This window comes from Lolium perenne, chromosome 3 (assembly GCF_019359855.2).
Source record: "Lolium perenne isolate Kyuss_39 chromosome 3, Kyuss_2.0, whole genome shotgun sequence".
Taxonomy (NCBI): domain Eukaryota; kingdom Viridiplantae; phylum Streptophyta; class Magnoliopsida; order Poales; family Poaceae; genus Lolium; species Lolium perenne.
Window position 1 is genome coordinate 110,720,619 of NC_067246.2, and position 24,537 is coordinate 110,745,155.

At 50.2% G+C, this 24,537-nt stretch overlaps 2 protein-coding genes across 5 annotated transcripts; both read left to right on the forward strand.

The window, feature by feature from the left end:
* The first annotated feature begins 2,356 nt into the window (after positions 1-2,356).
* Positions 2,357-6,756, forward strand: LOC127342165 (large ribosomal subunit protein eL20z). 4 transcript variants are annotated; one of them, XM_051368113.2, is made up of 4 exons: positions 2,357-2,653; positions 5,343-5,415; positions 5,578-5,692; positions 6,615-6,756. In XM_051368113.2, exons 1-4 carry the CDS (start codon positions 2,539-2,541, stop codon positions 6,684-6,686), a joined length of 375 nt encoding a protein of 124 aa, XP_051224073.1. In that variant the 5' UTR covers positions 2,357-2,538; the 3' UTR covers positions 6,687-6,756. The 4 variants fall into 4 exon arrangements, with proteins under 4 accessions (XP_051224073.1, XP_051224072.1, XP_051224071.1 ...); XM_051368112.2 differs by having other exon boundaries at positions 2,368-2,653; positions 5,337-5,415; XM_051368111.2 differs by lacking the exon at positions 2,357-2,653 and adding an exon at positions 3,804-4,493.
* Positions 6,757-10,106: 3,350 nt separating this feature from the next.
* LOC139838465 (large ribosomal subunit protein eL20z-like) lies at positions 10,107-20,951 on the forward strand. The gene is made up of 4 exons (XM_071828093.1): positions 10,107-10,360; positions 19,460-19,538; positions 19,651-19,762; positions 20,728-20,951. The coding sequence occupies exons 1-4, from the start codon at positions 10,303-10,305 to the stop codon at positions 20,791-20,793; spliced, it is 315 nt and encodes a 104-aa protein (XP_071684194.1). The 5' UTR covers positions 10,107-10,302; the 3' UTR covers positions 20,794-20,951.
* The last annotated feature ends 3,586 nt before the right edge of the window (positions 20,952-24,537 follow it).

A 24,537-nucleotide genomic window follows, 5' to 3' on the forward strand; every position in this document is an offset into this window, starting at 1 on the left:
GAAAAAGTTTCAATTTCTAGCCCGAAGCTGAACAGCCTACGTATTCAAAACCCACTGAAAAACGTTTCAATTTCTAGCGTCTGTTCATATACCCGTTCATGAGTGGCAAAAAGAAAGAGAGAGAGGCTCTCGGCTCTCGGCTCTCGGCTCGAGGCATTCCCGCAAACCGCGGCGCGCGCGTCGTGACGAGGCGAGCGAGCGGCGGCGTCGGAGGAGGAGCGCGCGTGTGGCCAGCTCCTATTTCCTCCTATTATTTCTCTCTTACAAAAGGTATGAAGAGCTCCCCTTATAAGCTGCTTCAACTCTTCTTCATCTAGCAATGTGGGACTAAACTTTTGTCCCACCCCTGCCATGCATGAATGGGCCATGTGGGCCTCTAGGATTTATTAGGAATTTCTGGAATATTTATTGTGTTGATCCAATATGGGCCAAAATTCCAACACATGCGTGCATCCCCTAGTCCCCGCATGTCATTCTATTTTCCCACACTTTCTCTCACCTACTTTTCCCACATGGGGTGGGCCCCTCTATTAAAATACATGCATTTGGACGCTGTTTGAGGGATACAGCTAAAAGACCTCTTTTTTGAACAAATTTTTAGTCTCTTTTTATCCGGCCCCGTCTCCAAACGTGCCCTGTCTCCAAACGTACCCCAAATCATCGTGTCGAACGTTTTTTGAGAAACGCGACTCGAGATGCTCTTACAGAAGACAATGTAGATTTTTTTAGTTACTAATAATAAGGTTGTAAGAACATCTCTAGCAGCATGCCCCAAAGCGGTCTCCAAAAGGGCGCCGGATTTATCGTTTGTGGGACGTGTTTCCTTCGTGTCGCGCTTGGGGTACATCGCTCTCCAGCCGCGTCCCTCAAACGCGCCCCAAACCTTTAAAGCATTGCATTTTTATTTTTATAAATAGACGAAAACTCTATACTAATATTGTTGCACTAATATTCAAAGCGGTGCAACACAAACAAATTACATATAAAAACTTCGAAAAAACATAAACAAATTACATATAAAATATTTAAACTACTTCTTCTTCTTTGATGGCCCCGCCTCGTCGTCCTCACGATGTCGCTTCCTGCTCGTCACCTCTTCCGGAGAGGCGGTATCGGTCGACGCGTCGGAGGAACTTGTGTCTCCTCGTCGTCGATGGTGCTCGTCGGCTGCGCCTTCGCCTTCACCTTGGCCTTCGCTTTCGCCTCCGCCTTCGCCTGGGCCACCGCCGTCGCCTCCTCAGCCTCTTCCTCCTCCTTCTCCATGGCCTCCCATTCCTCTGCGCTGTCCAGCGACGGCGGGGAATCATCACCGCTGCTTGGTGTCGCAACTCCGTCCCACGAATGGCGCCATCCCGAAGGGCTTACCCTCGCTGTCGGTGTCTGATGGAAGCTGAGAGAGGTCGCTCATCGTGAGAGGTTTGGATGAATGGCGGCCGTCTCGTAGATCCAAAAGTGCATACGCAGGGGTCTTATTGAGCGCAGATGAACATTGACGCAGATGTTGAAGAGAGCGACGGTTGCTCTTCTGCGGAGTTCGCGCTCCATTCCGACTGTTCGCGCGTCGATCGACGCGGTTGCCAATGCAACGGTTCTTTTTCCCGGCAACTGCACCGTCGCTAGGTAGGCGGCGATTGAGCGTCTGAGCCGCTGACGCGTCGGGTCCCATGTGTAGTGGACGCCGGACACCGTATTGAACCGTGTTGGACAAAAAGAGCATTTGGAACGCATGGCTGAAAATATTTTTTGTTCGACACACCTCAAATCCTTTTGAGGGACGCGGCTGGAGATGCTCTAAATTTGCAACCGAGTTTATTAGATTTGGATTTGGATTACAATTGATGAATTCTCAGTCTCTAACATGTGTTACAACTAAAGTTTAATAACTTACTAGCCGCACTCTCCAAATTAATCCAGATGGTTCCATGTGTCAAGATAGCGTGGGCAGAGGCTGGGGGCTTCTGGGTGGGAGATGATCGAGGCATCGTGCACGCGGCAGCCACGCGGACTCGCGGAGGAGTCCCAAGTCTAGGCTACGCGAAGTCATACAAAGGTTGAAGCCATGGCGTGCATTCAAGCGGCCCAATTTCGCGGCTGATGCCGGTACGTGTCGAGGTCATCTTCGAGACGGATGCCACTACCCCCGAAGAAGAAGGATTCTGATGTGACCATTTGTCGGATGGTGAATGAGTCAGGGAGAAGTAGTAGTATGATGTGCCAAGTCCAAAAAGCAGCACGCGGTGGCGTCTGGCGTGGTGCGCGCGCGGCTGTGCGCGTGACAGCAAATTCATGTCGACCGCACCTAGTACCTTGCTATATCTTCTAGCCAAGCCTTCACGCATCCAGCTCCAACGTTATCTCTTCCCGCGACAACACGCTTCCATCAAGCTCCAGAGCTCCACCAAGAGAGAGAGGAGGGACCCTCTGCCGCGGTTCGCCGTCGAGCTCTCTTCCCGTTCCCCCATTGCTGCGTCAGCCGCCGGCGTGTGAGCGAGGTAGCGGCCGCCGTCGTAGCTCGTAGGGCTTCTGTGCCACGGTTTCATGGCCGCCCCACCGACCGCGCCCCAGATGGAGATGGGCAAGCCGGTGCCAGGACAAGGTAGCGCGCCCCCGTTCGAGCCTGCCAAGGCGTATCCCTATCCGTATCCAGGACAAGGTACACGAAAGGCCGATTTGATTTTATGATAGTAGTTCACTAGTTGTTAATTTCAAAATTCATACTGTACTATGAAACTTCGGAAAGTCTGTTAGGTAATGATGCTCTAACATTGAAAAAAAAATCAACTCGTAATTTTGGAAAGCTACCTACTCTCTCCATTCTAAATCTTTTTTCTAATACATCTAGATAGGGCTTGAATAAAATTTGATCATTTATGGATGGAGGGAGTACATCCTTTCCTATCGGAAATTTTTGAAAGGAAATGCAAACTAATATGGAACAAAATCTATGTACAACCTGAGGAAGTAGTTTATATAGTTATCATATTTCTTTCATATATTCTTATTTTTTTCAAAAGCTTTTCGAGAAGAAAAGCAAAAGCTTTAATTTCGGAAAGTCCGTCCCTGATTTTGACTAGAGGTTATTTTTTTTAGAGGTTATAGCAGTCCCCGTTCCAAATTAATTGACTTGTTTTATCTAGACATGGATTTATATAAACATGTTTTAGTGGATAGATATATCTTTATCAAAATTTAGTCACAACAGAAAAAATGTTTGTAAATAATACTTGCGTGGAAAAAGGATAAGGCAGGTGTGTGGTCTCTTGCGTGGTTCGACGCTGATCGCTTATGTCGCTGTCGGAGTGTGCGGTGCTAGTTTCGTGGGGGTTCAAAGCGCACGCGGCGAGCAACAGAGATTACTAAATGAAATTTTTTATCACTAAGTTAGGCTGGTACCAACGCAGGCTATAGCGCGGGCGGTAGCGCCCGCAGCAAGGCGGTAGCGGGGCGGTAGGCGGGCGGTGGTTCCACCGCCCGGCGGTAGAGCTTGGTACCGCCCGCCTATAGCCCGGGTTGGAGGCGATAGCGGTGCTAGTGGGGGCGGTAGGGAGGCGGTAGGGAGGAGAGAGAAGTGAGAGCTGTCACTATAGCCCGTGCACTGGCACCGTGGGGTGAGAGTGAAGTGAGAGTGGGGTGAGAGTGAGGGTAAAAGCTGACGTGGCGAGGCTATAGTGGGGTGTTGCATTGGCACCAGCTTTATAAAGTGAGGGTGAAATTTTCTTTAGACTAAACTTGTGATTTTTGCGTAAGCTATATATGTTCGAATTTGGGTATAAACTTGGCTCGCACCGCACATACATACGGGCATCCTTTATGTGCAAAGATCTTATTTCAAAAGTTTGAAGATCCGAAAAGAATAGGGATTTCAGAGCACTATAGTATTTGCTATAGTATTTGGATTCCACTGAACCTATATGTCACTACATAATTCTTTAGAGATCACGATTGACCTAGCTGCAGTCGACCTCGCAGGAGGAGAGGACAATTCAGCCTTTTGGAGCATGGAGTAGAAAACTAGTCGAAATTGTCCATGATCTTCGTCAACATCTCCTTGACAAAGTGGTCGAAGCAGGCGAATCGTATCAATAATTCCGTTGTCGCGAGAGACCAAAGACAAAAATTCTCACCGTCGATCTCAAGCCGTCCACGTTTCCATGTGACGGGCCACATACGACCAACGGAGTTTCAGAGTGATGAGCCACGAGCTGAGGAGTGATGTGCCAGGAAAAGAAACGAAAAAAGACACCGAGGAGTTAGGCAGGCGAGGCGAAGCAGGGGAGGAGAGGAGAGATCAGAGATGAGCGGGGACGAAGGCGACAAGGCCAAGGCCGGCGGTGGCGGTGGCGGTGGCGGAGGGGAGTACGGGACGTTCCAGGGCCCGCCCAGCTACCCGCCCCCGCGCCCCCCGGTCGTCGGGTACCCGCAGCCCGTCCAGCCCCCCGGCCTCGTCGGCCAGCGCTACTCGCGCAACCGCGGAGGGTACCACTCCGGGGCCGGTAATTTCCAGATCCTTCCTCCGATCTCGGGTTCCTGGGTGGGTGAGACGAACGCGGTCGAGAAGTACAATTTGGAAATCTGTCTGCTCGGCGCCGCGAGAAGTTGTAAATGTTGATCAGAATTTGGTGTGGGGAAATGGTCCAGTGGTGGGATCGGAATTGGGTGTGGAAGTGGTGGGATCAGAATTATCGCTGTGGCTGGGTGGAATCGGGGGCCCGATTTTTGGGACGTTTTCATCTTTTGGTGTCAAACTGATTGCTCTGACTGATAGGGTCGAAAATCCTGTTGCAGTTCTGCATTCTTTATTTCAGTCCAAGTTGACCTTTTTATCGCCATGTCCTCTGTTTGATGTAGGTGCTATCCATCTGTTGTATGGAGTTGTTCCATTACAATATAGTTTTGCAAAAAAAATCCAGAAAATAAATGATTAACTCAATTTGAGTCACCAGGAGTAGTTGTGTAATAAGCATACCACGTTTCCATTTCTTAGCATGGCATGGAGGTCAATTGTCTAATCAGCTTCCCCAAGTGAGCATCGGTGCATTTCTTACCACAACATTGGGTTTGAATGTTTGATAGATCTGACCATCTGACATAAAAGATTAAAGGGCGTTCTGCCCTTTTGATCTCACCATTTCGCAAATATACAGGAAGTAGCAGATGTAGTGTTATTGTCTTTGTCTCTGATGAATGATGATTATAGGGAGTCGCCCACTCATATGTTGCCATTGTTGCGGCTGAGGCTTAATATGACAATCTTAAGTTTTCCTAGTTATCAGAGTAAAAGAGTCTCTAGACAAGAATTTTACGTGGAGCATTAATCTTGCTGTACCTGTTTTCAGCTCAAGATACCGAGGCAGGTGTACGTGGACATGGTTACGATCGCCTTCCTTGCTGTGGGTTGGGCATTGGCTGGGTTCTGTAAGTGATCATTGTCATAACTTTTTTTTTTCTTTTGGTCTTAGTTTCATGTGCAGCAGCATCATACGTGAATAATCACTCTTTGACATAAATTTGCAGTGAACTATGTGGTTGCTTTAGTTGCATCTGTGTAATTCTAACGATAGGCTTCTTGTTCTGTAGATTCATACTCGGTTTTATCTTTGGTGCCATTCCCTGGTATGCTGGAGCACTTCTGCTGTGTTTTTACAAAAGGGATCGCAGGGAGAAACCAGGATTTATTGCATGCGCAGTAGCGGTGAGTAAAGAGTTTTGTGCCGAGTTCATCCTGTTCCTGTCTAACAACAACATACATTGCCTTGCTACATTGCCTTGCTTGTTCCAATTGCTGATATAGCAATTTTTGCGTTTGAGAGCTTTTTTCATGACATGCTGATGTGAACCTAAACAATGGTCCAGTTATCTCGGTGTCAGGATTGTATATAAAGTTTCTGCATGTTGTTTCCTTTGTTCCTCAAAATATCTGTTTCCATATGTAATATACTAGTATACCAGAAAACGGAGATTAGTTGAGCATTTTTTTGATCTTGTTATTCTTATAAGATTTTTGAAAAAATTGGATCGTGAATCAGGAACAATTAATGAATCAAGAATCATATTAGTGGTGCATTCATGTTAGCCCCAACCGAAGAAGCTAATGAGATTTTTTTTAGTTTGGTTCAGTCAAGTTGTTGGATCTGTTTGTTCAGAAGCATTAAAATAACGGATTCAAATGAAGAAGATACTAGTCGAGTTAATTACATAGGATGTCTAATTAGGCAGGTGTCTTGGCATACTTGAAAATCATACTCTTCGGCAGTAGGACACCCTATCATTTTAATTCATGCATGAACTTTTCTACACTTCAGTATCTGGACCATATCTATGTGACGTTAACAAGGTGATTCAGAGAACATGAGCACCCTTATCAAAGAATGCATGAAAATGTTAATATGCAGCTAGGGCATATTTATGCTACAGTAAAAAAGGTTAGTCGGGAGAGTGAACACACTTTGTAAAATCATGGTAGTGTAATCTAGCTAATGCAGTGTAATGCTATGTAAAAGCTCCATACTGAAATAGTTTAATGAAGTTCAGTGTAGACCACTTATCTGTCAGTTAAGTACCACTTTTAATGTTGCGTTTCTGATGATTCTAACGAGAACCACTTATTGTAACAGGCTGTCATAGGTACAATTCTCATCATCATCGCGGTAGTTGTACCCTCTGAAGTCCGGGTTCATCATTATTGATGGCACAACTGTACATATTGTACATTTCACAAATGAATAAAGACTTCCATATCATGTCTTCTGCGATGTATTTTGATTGTCAACTTTGAATGTTAAATGTGTTCTTGTGCCAAAAAAAAAAAAAAAAAAACAATGTCTGGCAAGGAGAATCAAGTCTGAATCAGATGGAGATGACCCTGCGTTGTGAATGCGAGAATACTGTTCCTTGTTTATCATTGCTAGTTTGTTCATATCTGCTCTAAGAAGTATGTGACAAATGACAAGTACTCCCTCTGATCCATAAGAAGTATCAGGGCTTCAATTCAATTTAGTCCAAAATTGAACTAAACCTCCGACACTTATTGTGGGTCATAGGGTGTAGGTAATTTGTGAGGAATGTGTTGCAACCTTAGTTTCTTTTCGGTCCTCTTTGTAAAAGTTTGTCCGCCTCTTTATAAATGAAGCTCATGGGTCCTCTTGGGCGCTTTCCCTGTTCAAAGTAAAAAAGCAAAATAGAACTGTATGTGCAGTTTCTACAAAATTCTGATTCCCAAAGGATCTTTCAACATAAAAATAACATAGGATAATGCATATTCTTCAAGATGTTCAAGTACATACAAATTCCCTATTTTACAATGGAACACTCATGGAAAAAAAACTACGGGATTCATACAAATCAAACAACCTATCTAAAAAACATTCATATGATTACAATACTCTAGAATTCATATGGGAGCCCTTTCAATAATTAAATCCACTTTAGGACCCAAGTGGTGTGTGCTGTAATCCCGCGTCTCCAATATTCGGAACATTTGTTTCTCATACAAGACAGGATTACCATAGGATGAAATTTCCATGTATTCTTGAGTATTACAGGATTAAAAATTGGGGGCCACTTCTGATTTAAATAATTTGCCATGAGAATTTTTGAAGATCAGATTTTTTTTCTTCATATGTTGATTGTTTGATTTGTAGGATTTAATAGTGTTTTAATTTTTTTATAATGAATCCTTTCAAATACACTTCATAGAAATATTTGCATCCTTAAACCTGTCGGAAAGAATCCTTCATACTTTCATTTTTAGACAAATCAATTTTTTGTAAGATTTGATGATATGTCAATTCTGTTTTTTTTTTCGATCCTGTGTGTGAGAATCTTGCCAATCAAAGAGGCTATGGATAATTTGGAGCACAACATGATGGACATACCACTAGAAGCACAGAGAGGCCATACAAATAGAGTGCCTCTTTTTCGTAAGAAATACAATCTTCTGAATCAAACGACCTAAGAGCATCTCCAGCCGCGTCCCCAAAGCGTCCCCCAAACCGCGTCGGATTGAGCGTTTGGGGGACGTGTTTCGTTCGTGCCGCATTTGAGGGACGTCGCTCCCCAGCCGCACCCCAGCCGCATCCCCCAAACGCCGCCCCCAAATATTTAAAATATTTTTTTGGCATTTTTATTTCAATTTCCACAAACTAATACATAATTGGGAACATGGTTTACACGAAGACATAGTTAGGAACATGGTTTCCACGAACTAATACATAATTGGAACCATGGTGGACACAAATATATAATATTGCAAAAAAACTAAACCTAACTAGGCCGGTCATCGCAGGTTTCGTGTGTTCGCTGCCAAGAAAGAACACTCGAGGGCACACCCAGTCACCGAAACTGGAAAATCCAGCTGGTGACGGTGCCCCTGTTGGTTCTTCCGAGGAATAACAGCCAGAAACCTCCGTGCACGTATTCGCTGCGAAAAAACAACACTCAGTCATCCTCCTCGTCGGTGTTGTCGCCGTGGTAGTCCCGGCGGCAGCGCGTCACGTCGAGGACCTTGACGCTCATGTCCCTGTCGCCGAAGTAGGAGAACAGGAGGATGAAGCCGGCTTCGAGGCTGTGGTGGCGCGCGAACTTCTCCCAGCCGATGTTGAGGTACATCTTGCAGCGCGCGTCGTAGATCGCGTCAGCGATCCACCGGTAGTAGCCGCACGGAGCCTCCCGCAGATGCATCATGCGCGGGCGGTCGTCGCCGGCGACGTACTTGGTGAAGGAGTCCGGCAGCCTCTGGATGCCGCGCGGGTCGCCCTTGAGGACGAGGACGAACTCGAACAGCACGCCCGGCTCCACGTCCATCTCCGACGATGAAGACGACGACGTGGAAGGCGCCGGCGAGCGTTCAGCTCTGCCGCGGCCACGGCCACGACCACGACCACGGCCGCGAGGTCAGCCTCCGCCTCTACCAGACATAGCGTCGACTCGTGTTGAGATGGTGGCCGCTAGGGTTTGGGAGAGAGGCGCTAGGGTTTGTGTGTGAGAGGGACGATGAGAGGCGGCCCTTTTTATAGGCCGGAGGGAGGCGGTGGAGCGGTGGCGCTCATTAACGCCGGCACGCAGAGGTAGGCGCGACGAGACGCGTCGCTGCGTCTCTGCGGGAACTGCATCATCGTTGCGGGAACTGCACAGTCGCTGCAAAGCCAATAACTTCCGTCGCGAGGTAGGCGACGGTTAGGTTAAAATTTATTGTGCCGCTGACGGGTCGGCCCCGCCACTCCCCGCCTCGCTTTTCGGTGTGTCCGGCGTTCCCGGAGCGTCCCCTGTGGGACGGGGACGGGCTCGGGGCGCCGGACACCGTATCGGGCCGCGCCGGACAAAAATGGGCTTTGGGGGACGCGGCTGGAACGGATTTTTGGTCCGGCGCGCCCCAAATTGCTTTGGGGGACGCGACTGAAGATGCTCTAAATAGAACTTTACCAGGGTTCAAGTTCTATAAACAAATCATGTGAAATTCTTTTAGGCAAAGTTCACAAGTGTCCATGCTGGAAAAAAAAATCTAAACCACACAAACTTTTCTAACAAATACATGCGGGGACACCCTCAAACCCCCTTTGATTCTAAACTTCAGGATCGGCACCTCTCGTATAAATGTAATGGAATTTCTTGAAATATACGAGATCATCCTAAACAAGGCCTTGCTCTGGTTAGTCGTTACAGTGTTAAACTCGATTTCTACGGATAAATTTGGGACCAGAAACGAAACCAAATTTCGTCACCATCGATCCCAAGCGTCCTTCGGTAGATGCAGTTGCGACGAGCTGCACCGTTCACTGCACTGAATATGCTGAACACCTGTGGAAGGAGGTTTTCGGCAGGACAGCGCAGAACCTGCAGATGGACACCACCCAGTCATGGTTCCTTATCTAGCTGATGCCCTACATGCTGAGGCGATGGCTTGCATTCAGGCGATCCAGTTAACGGTTGATGTCGGGTCATCTTCGAGACGGATGCCACTACCCCGAAGGACGTGGTCTGCAGCTGGGACGAATCGGTTCCGGTGAATGAGACGTGTGATCTTCCCGGTCAAAATAGCAGTTTGTGCCTATGTGGTGGTGGACAGCTAATTCATGTCGGCCTCATCTACTTTATGTATAATTCTAGCCAAGATCTTCATGCATCCAGCCTTATCCCTTCCGTTAGAGTCACGCTTCCATCAAAGCTCCAGCGCTCCACGAAGAGAGAGAGAGAGACCCTCTCTGCCGCCGTCGAGCTCTCTTCCCGCGTTCCCTCTTTCTCTCTCTCTTTGCTGCGTCAGCCGCGGTCGTGTGCCTGAGGTTGCGGCCTCTCTGCCACGGTTTCATGGCCACCGCATCGAGCGCGCCCCCAATGGAGCTATCCAAGCCGTTGCCAGGACAAGGTAGAGGAATGGCCAATATTTTCATACTTGTTGTTAATTTCAAAGTTCATGTGAAGCTTCTGAAAGTCTATTTGGTAATGATTCTCCAGTATTCAAAAGTTTAACTCGTAATCTTCGAAAGCTCTCAAAATGAAAGTTCCTCGATTTGCATGTAATTTCTGAGAGTCGTGTCATATTTTTTCTTAAGAATTTTCTGAATGTGTGTTTTAAATTTTTCGAAGTTTATCGATTCATTTTGAGAGCTCTAATTTCTGAAATTCAGTCATTGATTCTGAAAGTAGCTCTGTAGGAGTTTGTAATTGTTTGTAAACATTTAGTTGAAAGTAGCTCTTAAAATGAAAGCTCGCCGAGTTGAAATATGGTGGGGCAGTGTGGTTGGACGCTGCTCATGTTTTGATTTTTTTTTTCGAAATGGGGTAAACCCCGGCCTCTGCATCAAAGTGATGCTCACATTTTGATGGGCGTCGCTGTCGGCATATCCGAACGTGTGGCGGGAGTTCCGGGTCGAAGCATACACGCCAAGCAACAAAGATTACTGTAGACCCAGCCAGCAGCCGTAGTGGACGTCGGTGCAGGCGAAGACACCTCAGCCTTTTTTTAATCGGAAAAGGCTTAAGTTTTTGAAAGGTTCAACACCAACTTTCCTCTGCAACACAGTAAGGAAACTCACTGTACAGGTTTCAAAAACTTTCCTTTGCAACCCTCGGCGACGCGCTGCGAGCAAAGCTCGATGCTGATTATGGACATCTAACGTAGCAAAACTCATCTCGGATAAAGATTGTAAAAAACCCAAACTCTATGGTTGGAAAATCGTTAACCTAGAGCAGAAGATGTCGGCGACAAGATCAAGAGAGAACACCGTCCCCGAGAAGCTAATACTGAAAAAGGCCAGAAGATCATCCCAGCTTCGTCCAGACGAAGATGGAGACGCCAAACTCACAAGTTCACAATAGAACTTGAGGACACCAATACACGGTGACATCATCCCCTCTATTGAACGTTGTGTCACCTAGACGAACACTTACCATGTCGGGTACCCGCAGCCCGTCCAGCCCCCCGGCCTCTTCGGCCAGCGCTACTCGCGTAACCGCAGCGGCTACCACTCTGGGACCGGTAATTTTCAGATCCTTCCTTCCTTCCAATATGGGTTCCTGGCGCAGAGGGGGGAGTTGTCTGATAGACGCCGCGAGAACTTGTAAATGTTGATCAGAATTGGGTGTGCGACTGATGGAATCGAAAACCCTATTGCAATTCTGCACTCTTATTTCAGTTGCTCTTGATCCAAGTTGGCCTTTAGGGTCCTGCCCTCTGTTTGATGTAGGTGCTGTCCTTTCTGTTGTATGCTAGTTGTTTCATTACGAATAATTTCTGCCCAGTTGCTCATAAGTGTAGCGAAAGTGGCATGTTTCCATTTCTTAGCATGTCATGGAGGTTAATTGTGAGCGAGAGAGCGCAGCGAGAGAGTGCTGCGAGGCGAGGCCCCCCTCGTCCGCCCCGTCGCCGCGGCGGCGGCGGTCCCCTCCCCGACCATGGCCTCGCTTTCCCCTTCCCCAACCCCATCCCCGGTCCGGTCGGCGAGCCCGCGCGGCCGGGAAGACCGCTGGCGCGGCGGCCGTGGCTCCGACTCCGAGGAGACGCCGCGGTCGTACCGTCAGGTGCTGGCCGGGGACGTCGAGGACGAGCATGCCGACGCGCAGATCTCCTCTCGCCGTCGCCCTGAGGTGAGGTCCGTGGTGCGGTGCGAGGAGGCAAGCACCGCCATCGACGGGTTGGACGACTCCGACGACCTGCTCAACGAGGAGGACCAAGCCCCGTGGGAGGAGCCGTCCCATGTCACCCGCAAGCGCGCCAGGGGCCGCCGCGGGGGCAAGAAAGTTGCGGCGAAGATGGCGCGCCCCGTGCACGACGTCGGCGCCTATGCTGAGTTCGACGGCCTGTGTCTGCTGTGCACCCAGCCTGGCCACCGCGCTGCGGACTGCTTGACGGGGCCCGTCTGCCTCCGCTGCGGTGAGGCTGGGCACATGGCGAGGGAGTGTTCGCTCCCGCGCCCGCCTCGGCCCGCGTCGCCGCCAACTGGGGATGAGCCGTCGCGGAAGCGGGTGAACGACGGCGGGCGGGCTCGTCGGGTGGGTGAGGGCGCAGTGGGCTCCGTGCGCGTGCGCCGGAGTTGCACCAGCTGCCGTGGTGCCGCGTGCGCAGCGCCATGTCGTGGCGTGCGAGGTTGGCGGTGACCGACGCTATTGGCGCCGCGCCGATGCAGCGCCGCCAAGGATCGGCGACACGGCTCGCCGGGCGTAGCTGCGCCGCGGGTGCTGCGGTGCCTCGCCGGAAGCCGCGCCGCCAAGGGTGAATCAAGGTGGCGCCTTTGGGCGCCGCGTGTGCAGCGCCATGTCGTGGCGCGCGAGGTTGGCGGTGACCGGACGCTGGTGGCGCCGCGCCGGATGCAAGCGCCACCAAGGATCGGTGACACGGCTCGCCGGGCATAGCTGCGCTGCGGGTGCTGCGGTGCCTCGCCGGGAAGCTGCGCTGCCAAGGGTGAATCAAGGTGGCGCCTTTGGGCGCCGTGACGCGCGCGACGCAGGCGCGGCTCGGACGGTTGCCCCGGTGCCAATCCCTGGCAACAGGCCACCGGTCGACGAGAGGACGATGGCGCCAGTTCTGCCGGCGGTCCGTCGCGCCGCGGATGCTGCGCGCCCGCGCAGGGGTGCGGAGGAGCAGGTGATGCCTTTAGGCCTGCGCACGCCGGCGGTGGGTGGCGAGCTGGCGAGACGCCCAGCGCGTGCTGTCTGTGTCCTTCCCCGCACACCGGAGATTGTCGACGCGGAGGAGGCGCTCTCCAAAGCACTCCTGGCGGTGATCGTCGGTGTGCGCCGGACGGTCACGACTGAGGAGGTGGCCCAGGCGCTGGAAGATGTGCACGGACTCGAGCCGGGGAGCTTCTCCGTCCATTGCCACCGGCCGGAGGATTTCCTCCTCTACTTTGCCGAGTGTGCGGACCGTGACCGTGTGCTAGGTGATGGTGTGTTGGCTTCCCCGTTCTTCCGGCTTCTTCTCCGACCTTGGTCGCGGCGCACGCACGCAGCCTCGGGTGGCCTCTGCGTACACACGGAGGTGGAGATCGAAGGTGTGCCGGCGAACGCTTGGAGCCTCGCTACGGCGGAGGAGATCATGGCTCCGTCGGCATGGGTCGAGCGTTTGCATCCCCTGACTCGTAGCCGTGCAGATATGGGTGTGCTGCGCCTCTCGGCCTGGTGCCTCGACCCGGCGGCGATCCCGCGGGAGGTCGACCTCCACGTCGTCGAGCCGGACGACCCACCCTCGCTGGCGGACATGGCCGCTCCGTCGCAAGCCGTGGTTCCTCCCCATGTCAGCACGCTCGCCTACCCTCTCCTTGTCCATGTCACGCGCACCGTCGACTTCCGGCGTCCCACGCCGGGAGGTGCGGCGGCGGGCGGTGGCGACGACGGAAGGACGGCGGGCTGGCCGGCGACGAGGCAGTATCAGTACACGCGTGGCGTCCCCGACGTTCTCCCTGGGGCTGGCGCCGGCGGCGGCACGGTTCCATCGGCGGGGCAGGCCGGCGCCCGCCAAACTGGGGCCACGAGGACGCTGTCGTCTGGCGCGGTGGTTGGACCTGTTGACCAGTCCACATCAGGCCAAGCTAGCAAAGCAAAAAGGAGGAGGCGTGGGGGCAAGAAGATCAGGGCGCTGAAGGAAAAAGCCATGGCTGCTGTTGAGCAAAGCGCCGGCATTTTGGATGGTTCTGGGGCTGCTGTTGCACAAAGCGCCAATGCCTTGGATGGTTCTGGGGCTGCTGGGAGCGCCCCCACCTTGGACGTATCTGCTATTGCACCGTTGGGGACTCTTGACCCGGTCTGCCCTGACACTTTGGCAGTTGCTGTGCGGGAGGGTGAAGACGAAGTTGCGCCCGCGACAGCTACGGGTAGGGTGGCGACGAAGGACGCCGTGCACATGGGCGCGGAGGTTCGGGTAGGATCCGTCGTGGTCCTGCCCTCTTCCGCTGCGACCGGTCAAGGCCAGCCTGAGCTCTCTTTCGTCCAAGCGCTCGCATCGGTGGAGTCTGGCTGTCCGTGGGAGAAGACAACGACGAGGACGTCCACGTCCCCCGAGCTGGGCAGCCCCATGTTGGGTCCGCCAGACCGAGGCCCAAGCCCAGCTGCGGGATCGGCCACCCTGGCGCCAGCACTGCAGGCAGCCACTCAGGTGGGCCGGGCCCAGCCTGCCATGCCGCGGGCTGCTGAGGACGAGCAGATGGGCCAGGTCTAGGAGGGTGAGCACGTGGCAGCCCTTGCGCCGGTGCCTGAGGTGATTTCAAACGTGGAGTTCCCGCCAAATGACGTGGCTGATCTACCCGCTATTGATCGTCTCGACAAGTGCCTCTCCCCCGTGTTACAACTGGCGGATCCTTGCACGGCTGCTGCCTCTTCGAAGGCGCGATGTTCCGAGGAGGATGATTCTGATGGTGAGGGCGTGGATGAAGAGATTCTGGTGGACCCAACCCCGGCGCGAGTCACACGCGACGTGGGCCAATCTACCACCACTCCAACGGTGTGCCGCTTCGCTTCGCCACCTTTGGTGTTCCAGAGGACCCGACAGCCCCCACGACCTTTACCCACGGTGGCCAGGCCCCGAACTCTGGGGGAGTTTCTCACAGCGGCGAAATCGCGGTCGGATGCCCTCCTGCAAACCCCTGCTGTTCGACGCAGACTTGTGGAGCTCAACTTCCAGCCTCGTCGGAGCTCGAGGATCGCGGGGCAACCAGGAGGCCTTAGCGCTGAGATGAAGGCGGTGCGCAACCTCATGCGCAAGCTTGGTCTCCTCAAAGGGGATGAGGCGCCGTCGGAGGCTGCCCTAGAGGCGTACCACAGGATGTATGAGCTCCCCCTGACGGACGATATGATCGAGGCGATTGCGGAGTTCTACGGGTGGTCACTTGAGACGATCAGAGGCTGCTCTCCACCACTGCTGGGGATGACGGGTGGTCGCCTCATTGAGGCCTGACCCCTGGTGGTGGTCCACGGGTGCTCTGCGACGCTGCTATGTTGTACGAACCTAAAGTATTCGTGGCCAATGTGCGAGGCCTCAATGATCGCGCACGGCGTTCGGGTGTTAGGAGTGTAGTAAGTACTACGGGTGCGACCATTGTATGTCTCCAGGAGACAAAGCTATCTGTTGTAACTCAGGCTATCATAATAGAAGCGCTTGGCGCAGAGTTTGACGCTTACTTCTGCTTGCCTGCGGCTGACACTCGGGGGGGTATCATTGTGGCTTGGGTTAGCCGGGTGGTGCAGCTCGACAGCGCACACTACGGTGCTAACAGTGTTACGGCCAGGGTCTCCCCTTCGGGTGGTGGCGCTGAGTGGTGGCTGACTTGTGTCTATGGACCTCAGGCTGAGGCTGACAAGGTCGCCTTCCTGGAGGAGCTCCGCGAGGTCCGCAGAGGTCACCCTGGACCTTGGGCCCTCTGCGGGGACTTTAACTTGATATACCGGGATGAGGACAAGAACAACGGTAATCTCAACCGTAGGATGATGGGAAGATTCCGGTGCTTTCTGAACGATTGCGAGCTGAAGGAGATCTACCTACATGGACGGCGTTACACTTGGTCGAATGAGCGGGAAACGCCCACTCTGGTGCGGCTGGATCGGGTGTTTGTTTCGGTTGCCTGGGAGGAACTGCATAGCAGCTGCATGTTGCGCTGCTTGGCAACGGTGGTGGCTGACCACTGCCCACTCCTCCTGGATTGCACCACCAAATCAGCGGGGCGGAAGAGGTTCCAGTTCGAACGCTTCTGGCTGAAGTTGGATGGTTTTGAGGACGCTGTGCGAAGCGCCTGGGATGTTGTGGAGGGTGACCCAGACCCCTTCCGGCGGCTCACCGCAAAGCTTAAGCGCACGGCGCGAAGCTTGCTAAGCTGGAGTGACAAAAAGGTAGGATGTGTCAAACTGCAGCTGATGATAGCGCGGGAGGTCGTGTTTAGGCTGGATGTGGCCATGGAGACTAGACAGCTATCACCGGATGAGCGCCGACTCATGGCGCACCTCAAACACGCTTACCTGGGCCTGGCTTCGCTGGAGCGCACTATGGCTAGGCAGCGGGCCAAGATCGCGTGGCTGAAGGAGGGGGACGCCAATACGGCCTTCTTCCATCAACACGCGGCGTACCGTCGCCAGAAGAACGTGATCCACAGCCTGCAGGTGGGAGGCGCGGTCATTTCTGACCAGGCAGCCATGGCTGAAGCTGCTTTCACACACTTTGAGGGCCTGCTCGGCACCTCGGTGGATAGACAGCACTCGCTGGACTTGGACTTCCTGGACACCCACTCTGAAGACCTCTCGGAGTTAGAGGCGGCGTTCACGGAGGATGAGATCTGGGAGGTGATTCGGCGACTGCCGGTGGGCAAGGCGCCGGGACCTGATGGGTTCACGGCTGAATTCCTTCAGAAGTGCTGGGGAGTGGTTAAGGGTGACTTCATGGCAGCCTTCGACAAGCTGTTCACGTTGTGCGGGCGCGGGTTCCAAGGTCTTAACCAGGCCTTGCTGACCCTGCTGCCTAAGCGCCCGGATGCGGTTGCGCTCGGAGACTACCGCCCAATCAGCTTGATCCATATCTTTGCCAAGCTGGTTGCGAAGGCGCTCGCCACTCGTCTAGCCCCTAGGATGGAGTCGCTGGTGGATCGTAACCAATGCGCGTTCATTCGCAAGCGTTGTATCCACGACAACTTCATGTTGGTCCAGCAGACAGCTAGATTCTTACACCGGGAGAAGGAGCCACGGGTGATGCTCAAGCTGGACATTGCACGCGCCTTTGACTCCGTTTCTTGGGGTTTCCTTCTGGAGATCCTCCGCAAGTTAGGATTTGGGCCGAGGTTCCGTGAACTGGTGTCCATCCTCCTATCCACTGCGAGTACTAGGGTGATGCTCAATGGCGAGCCAGGCCCCCCGATTTGGCATCGACGGGGCCTGAGACAGGGAGACCCCCTGTCGCCAGCGCTGTTTGTTCTGATGATGAACACTCTCAACAGGTTGTTGGCTAAGGCGATCGAACTTGGGGTGCTGCGGCGCTTAGCGCGGCGGGACTTAGCGACGTCGGTGTCGCTTTATGCGGATGATGTGGTGATTTTCTGCCACGCAGATGAGACGGATCTCCGCGCAGTGCGCGGGATCCTGGAGCTCTTTGGCCATGCATCAGGGCTGCGCACCAACTTCGCCAACTGCTCGGTCTCTCCCATTGCCTGTTCAGAGGCTGAGGCCGCGGGCGCTGCTGAACTCATGGAGTGCCAGCTAGCGCCGTTTCCGGTGAGATACCTCGGCATCCCGCTGTCTATAAGGAGGCTGACGGCTGCAGCTTTCCAGCCCCTCGTAGACCGTCTAGCCGACAAGCTACCTACCTGGCGTGCATCGATGATGCCTCGGGCAGGACGCTTGGCGCTAATCCGCTCGGTCCTCACAGCGATACCGTTGCACAGCTGATGGTGTTGGGTCTTGATAAGAAAGCACTCAAGCAGGTCAACAAAATCTTGCGAGGATTCCTATGGGCTGGTAGGGCTGACGCCAATGGCGGACATTGTCACGTCAACTGGGCGAGGGTGTGTAGGCCGCTTCGGCTAGGGGGGCTGGGAATCCCAGATCTCGCACGCACGGCCATCAGCCTCAGGGTGCGTTGGATCTGGAGGATGCACACCGACCCCCTGCGACCTTGGCACGGGTTGGACATGCATTTCTCGAGGACGGAGCTGGATGTCTTTGCGGCCTCTACCTACATGGTAGTCGGTAACGGGGAATCCGCCCTGTTCTGGGAGGACAGATGGCTGGACGGCAGGTCCATCAAAGAGATGGCGCCAGAGGTATACGCGTTGGTTCCTAAGCGCCGACGGAAGGCGCGCACGGTCCATGAAGCGCTGGTTGACCGCACCTGGATCCCCGATATAGTAGGTGCACCGAGCGCCCTGGCACTGTGGCAGTATGTCCAGTTGTGGGGTAGACTCAGGGACATTCAACTATCTGGGGACCCGGACAGGTTGGTTTGGCGGTGGACGACGGATGGACAGTATTCAGCTGTATCCTGCTATGACACCCTTTTCCAGGGGTCAATCATCTCAGGGTCTTGGAAGCTCAACTGGAAATCCTGGGCGCCACCTAGGGTGAAGTTCTTTATCTGGTTGACCTGTCTTGACAGGTGCTGGACGGGTGAGAGGCTGGCACGGCGGGGGCTGCCGCATGCGCCGAGATGCCCGTTATGTGATCAGTCTGCTGAAACCATGAGGCACCTCCTTACAGGATGTTCCTTCTCTAGGACGGTGTGATTTGAGGTTCTGTCGTGGATCCGATCCACCTCAGGCCCACCCACGGCTGAGGGTGACTTCGCGGAGTGGTGGTCGCTTGTGGTGCGGACTACCCCTCGCCAGCTGCGCAAGGGCACTTCGTCGGTTATCATGCTCACGGCATGGTGGATTTGGAAGCATCGGAACGCGGCGGTCTTCGACAATGCGCGGCCTTCGGTGACATCCTTGTTCAACGACATCGTTGCTGACGCGCGGCTTTGGGCGGACGCGGGAGCCCGGGGTGTGCGCCAGTTACTCCCCTAGTCTAGGTTTTTTCCTTTTTCTTGGGTCGAGTTGTATGGCGTGGTGTGTCCGTCCTCGGACTTGTACATAAACTCTTCTTTATCTATCAATGCATCGAAACGCAAGGCTTTTGCGTTTTCGCGAGAAAAAAATGGAGGTTAATTGTCTTGTCAGCTCCTCAACTGAGCATCGATTCATTTCCTAGCAGAACCTGGGGTTAGAATGTTTGATGATCTGACATAATAAAACATTATAAGGTGGTTGTGCCCTTCTAGTCCCACCGAGTAACTCCATTTGGCAAAATATACAGATGTAGTAGGTCATGTTCTTGCCTTTGTCCCTCTCCCTCATGAATGATGATTCCAGGGAGTCCCCCATGCATATGTTGGTATAGTTGCAGCTTCTAAGTGCACTGAGGCTTAATTGACAATCTTGACTTTTCCTAGTTATTTCACTCAAAGAGTTTTTGAATATTTTACGTGGACCATTAATCTTACTGTATCTGTATTCAGCTCAAGATACTGAGGCGGGTATACCTGGACATAGAAATGATCGCCTTCCTTGCTGTGGGTTGGGCATTGGCTGGGTTCTGTAAGTGATCATTGTTTTAACCTTTGGCCTTTTGATCTTAGTTTCATGCATGTACAGGCATACAGAAGCATCGTACGTGAATAATCCTAACGATAAGTTTCTTGTTCTGAAGATTCATAGCCGGTTTCCTCTTTACCATTCCCTGGTATGTCGGAGCGGTTCTGCTGTGTTTTTACAGAGAGGAGAAGAGGGAGAAACCAGGATTTATTGCATGCACAGTAGCGGTGAGTAACAAATTTAGTGTCAAGTTCATCGGAGAAAGTAGGACCATCCTGTCTAACAACATCAATCACCTTGCTTGTTCCAATTGCTGATATATCACTTTTGCTTTCTATACCATTGGCTGTGCTATGGTGTTAGTACCTGGGAATGTACAGCTTATGTTAACTGATAAGGTGTTACTAGAGCTAATTCAGTCACATAGGATGTCTAATTAGGCAGCTGTCTTGGCATACTTGAAAAGTTATACTCTGCCGCAGTTCATCGTATACTTTTAATTCATGCATGAGGGAAATGCACTTTGGCTCATAGGAGCATTTGCTCCCATTGTGTGAATCCACATTTCGAAGTGTCAAAAAATTCTAAACTAAATTTTTACATGTACATCTAGACATTTTATGTTGGTACACAAATTTAAAAAAAAATAAAAAAATCTGTGGCTCCTTAAAAAAAAGACAAATTTTGATGTTGTAACACGACTACGTACAACACATTTTTTTGTCTTTTTTGTACACACCACACAAAATGTTGTTTTTCCACGAAAACTTGTGTACGAACATAGAATGTCACGATGTACACCAAAAAATTCATGTCAATTTTTTTTGACATTTTGAAAATTAATTTTTAATTATTTTATATAATGGGAGCATTTGCTCCTGTGAGCCAAAACGCCACCTCCCATGCATGAGCTTTTCTACACTTCAGTATCTCGAGCATATATATGTGACATTAACAAAGTGATTCAGAGAACATGAGCACCCCTATGAAATAATAACAAAGTCTTGTCCGGAGAGTGAGCACACTTCATGAAAGCATGGTAGTGTCATCTAGTTAATGCAGTGTTATGTTATGTAAAAGCTCCATATAGAATAATTTAATGAATCCAGGGTAGCCCACTTTTCTGTCAGTCACTTCCCGCCTTTAATTTTAAATTTCTGATGATTCTAATGAGAACCACTTACTGTAACAGGCTGTCATCCTTACAATTCTCATCATCGTCGTGGCAATTCTTGACGCTGTACTAGTTCATGATTGATGTCACTTCTCGTTGTGTCGCTGTACAAGTGTACATAGTGTACTTTTCATGAATGAACAACATGTATGATAAGAACTAAGTCTTGTCATACCTTACCTTGTGAGCTTGAGACTACCTTTCTTAGTGAATGCTCAAACAAACTCAAATTCGAAAACAAACGGTGTAAATATTCCTTGTTTTGTGTTATTTTGGGGGCTGCTATTGGGCGACCGTTCTGAAACTAGCACGCGCGCGCGACTGCCTCCCACCATGTGATCTAGTAGGCAATGGCGGTTGATTATTATTTTTTAAAAATAAAAGAAAATGTTGCCAGGGTCCACATGGATTTTACCCTGCCAACTTCAGTTTTTGTCGGGCCAAGTGCATACCATAGACATGTTTTTTCCAGGTGTTAAATTCGTTTATTTTTTGAAACGTGGCAAATCGCCTAGGCCAAAAAAAAAACTCCATGAAAAAGGAGTTCATGAAAACTTGAGCAAAGCTAGAGAGCTATGATGTCTACTTCCCCCTCCTTTTCCTGTAGACAGTGTTGGGCCTCCAAGAGCAGAGGTTTGTAGAACAGCAGCAAGTTTTCCCTTAAGTGGATCACCCAAGGTTTATCGAACTCAGGGAGGAAGAGGTCAAAGATATCCCTCTCATGCAACCCTGCAACCACAAAGCAAGAAGTCTCTTGTGTCCCCAACACACCTAATAGGTGCACTAGTTCGGCGAAGAGATAGTGAAATACAGGTGGTATGAATATATATGAGCAGTAGCAACGGTGCCAGAAAATAGCTTGCAGGCGTGTAGTTGATGGTGGTAGTATTGCAGCAGTAGTAACACAGTGAAACAGTAAACAAGCAGTAGTAACGCAGCAGTATTTAGGAACAAGGCCTAGGGATTAGACTTTCACTAGTGGACACTCTCAACATTGATCACATAACAGAATAGATAAATGCATACTCTACACTATTGTTGGATGATGAACACATTGCGTAGGATTACACGAACCCTCAATGCCGGAGTTAACAAGCTCCACAATTCAATGTTCATATTTAAGTAACCTTAGAGTGTAAGATAGATCAAAAGACTAAACCAAGTACTAACATAGCATGCACACTGTCACCTTCATGCATATGTAGGAGGAATAGATCACATCAATACTATCATAGCAATAGTTAACTTCGCAATCTACAAGAGATCATGATCATAGCATAAACCAAGTACTAACACGGATGCACACACTGTCACCATTACATCGTGCAGAAGGAATAGAACTACTTTAATAACATTGCTAGAGTAGCACATAGATAAATTGTGATACAAACACATTGCAATCATAAAGAGATATAAATAAGCACCTCACTATGCCATTCATCAGTGAATAAGTATTCTGTGAAATATAGCCTAAGAGACCCACACGGTGCACACACTGTCACCTTTACACACGTGGGACAAGGAGTCTCCGGAGATCACATAAGTAAAACTCACTTGACTAGCATAACGACATCTAGATTACAAGCATCATCATATGAATCTCAATCATGTAAGGCAGCTCATGAGATTATTGTATTGAAGTACACAGGAGAGAGATGAACCACATAGCTACCGGTACAGCCCCGAGCCTCGATGGAGAACTACTCCCTCCTCATGGGAGATAGCAGCGGTGATGGAGATGGCGGTGGTGTTGATGGAGGAGCCTTCCGGGGGCACTTCCCCGTCCCGGCGGCGTGCCGGAACAGAGACTCCTGTCCCCCAGATCTTGGCTTCGCGATGGCGGCGGCTCTGGAAGGTTTCTTTGGGTTTCGTCGAACGTATCAGGGATTTCGCGACGGAGGCTTTAAATAGGCGAAGAGGCGGCGCCAGAGGGTCGAAGGGGTGCCCACACCATAGGGTGGCGCGAGCCCCCCCTGGCCGCGCCGGCCTAGGGTTTGGTGGGCCTGTGCCCCCTCCCTGGTGGCTCTCGGGTGTTCTGGATGCTTCCGGGCAAAATAGGAACCTGGGCGTTGATTTCGTCCAATTCCGAGAATATTTCGTTACTAGGATTTCTGAAACCAAAACCAGCAGAAAACCGGAACTGGCACTTCGGCATCTTGTTAATAGGTTAGTTCCAGAAAATGCACGAATATGACATAAAGTGTGCATAAAACATGTAGATAACATCAATAATGTGGCATGGAACATAAGAAATTATCGATACGTCGGAGATGTATCAGCATCTCCAAGCTTAGTTCTGCTCGTCCCGAGCAGGTAAAACGATAACAAAGATAATTTCTGGAGTGACATGCCATCATAACTTTGATCATACTATTTGTAAAGCATATGTAGTGAATGCAGCGATCAAAACAATGTATATGACATGAGTAAACAACTGAATCATAAAGCAAAGACTTTTCATGAATAGCACTTCAAGACAAGCATCAATAAGTCTTGCATAAGAGTTAACTCATAAAGCAATAATTCATAGTAAAAGCATTGAAGAAACACAAAGGAAGATTAAGTTTCAGCGGTTGCTTTCAACTTGTAACATGTATATCTCATGGATAATTGTCAACATAGAGTAATATAATAAGTGCAATAAGCAAGTATGTAGGAATCAATGCACAGTTCACACAAGTGTTTGCTTCTTGAGGTGGAGAGAAATAGGTGAACTGACTCAACATTGAAAGTAAAAGAATGGTCCTCCATAGAGGAAAAGCATCGATTGCTATATTTGTGCTAAAGCTTTGATTTTGAAAACATGAAACAATTTTGTCAACGGTAGTAATAAAGCATATGTATCATGTAAATTATATCTTACAAGTTGCAAGCCTCATGCATAGTATACTAATAGTGCCCGCACCTTGTCCTAATTAGCTTGGACTACCGGATCATCACAATGCACATGTTTTAACCAAGTGTCACAAAGGGGTACCTCTATGTCACTTTGTACAAAGGTCTAAGGAGAAAGCTCGCATTGGATTTCTCGCTATTGATTATTCTCAACTTAGACATCCATACCGGGACAACATAGACAACAGATAATGGACTCCTCTTTTATGCATAAGCATGTAACAACAATTAATAATTTTCTCATATGAGATTGAGGATATATGTCCAAAACTGAAACTTTCACCATGGATCATGGCTTTAGTTAGCGGCCCAATGTTCTTCTCTAACAATATGCATGCTTAACCATAAGGTGGTAGATCGCTCTTACTTCAGACAAGACGAACATGCATAGCAACTCACATGAAATTCAACAAAGAGTAGTTGATGGCGTCCCCAGTGAACATGGTTATCGCACAACAAGCAACTTAATAAGAGATAAAGTGCATAAGTACATATTCAATACCACAATAATTTTAAGCTATTTGTCCCATGAGCTATATATTGTAAAGGTGAAGAATGGAAATTTAAAGGTAGCACTCAAGCAATTTACTTTGGAATGGCGGAAAAAACCATGTAGTAGGTAGGTATGGTGGACACAAATGGCATAGTGGTTGGCTCAAGTATTTTGGATGCATGAGAAGTATTCCCTCTTGATACAAGGCTTAGGCTAGCAAGGTTATTTGAAACAAACACAAGGATGAACCGATGCAGCAAAACTCACATAAAAGACATATTGAAAACATTATAAGACTCTACACCGTCTTCCTTGTTGTTCAAACTCAATACTAGAAATTATCTAAACCTTAGAGAAACAAAATATGCAAACCAAATTTTAGCATGCTCTATGTATTTCTTCATTAATGGGTGCAAAGCATATGATGCAAGAGCTTAATC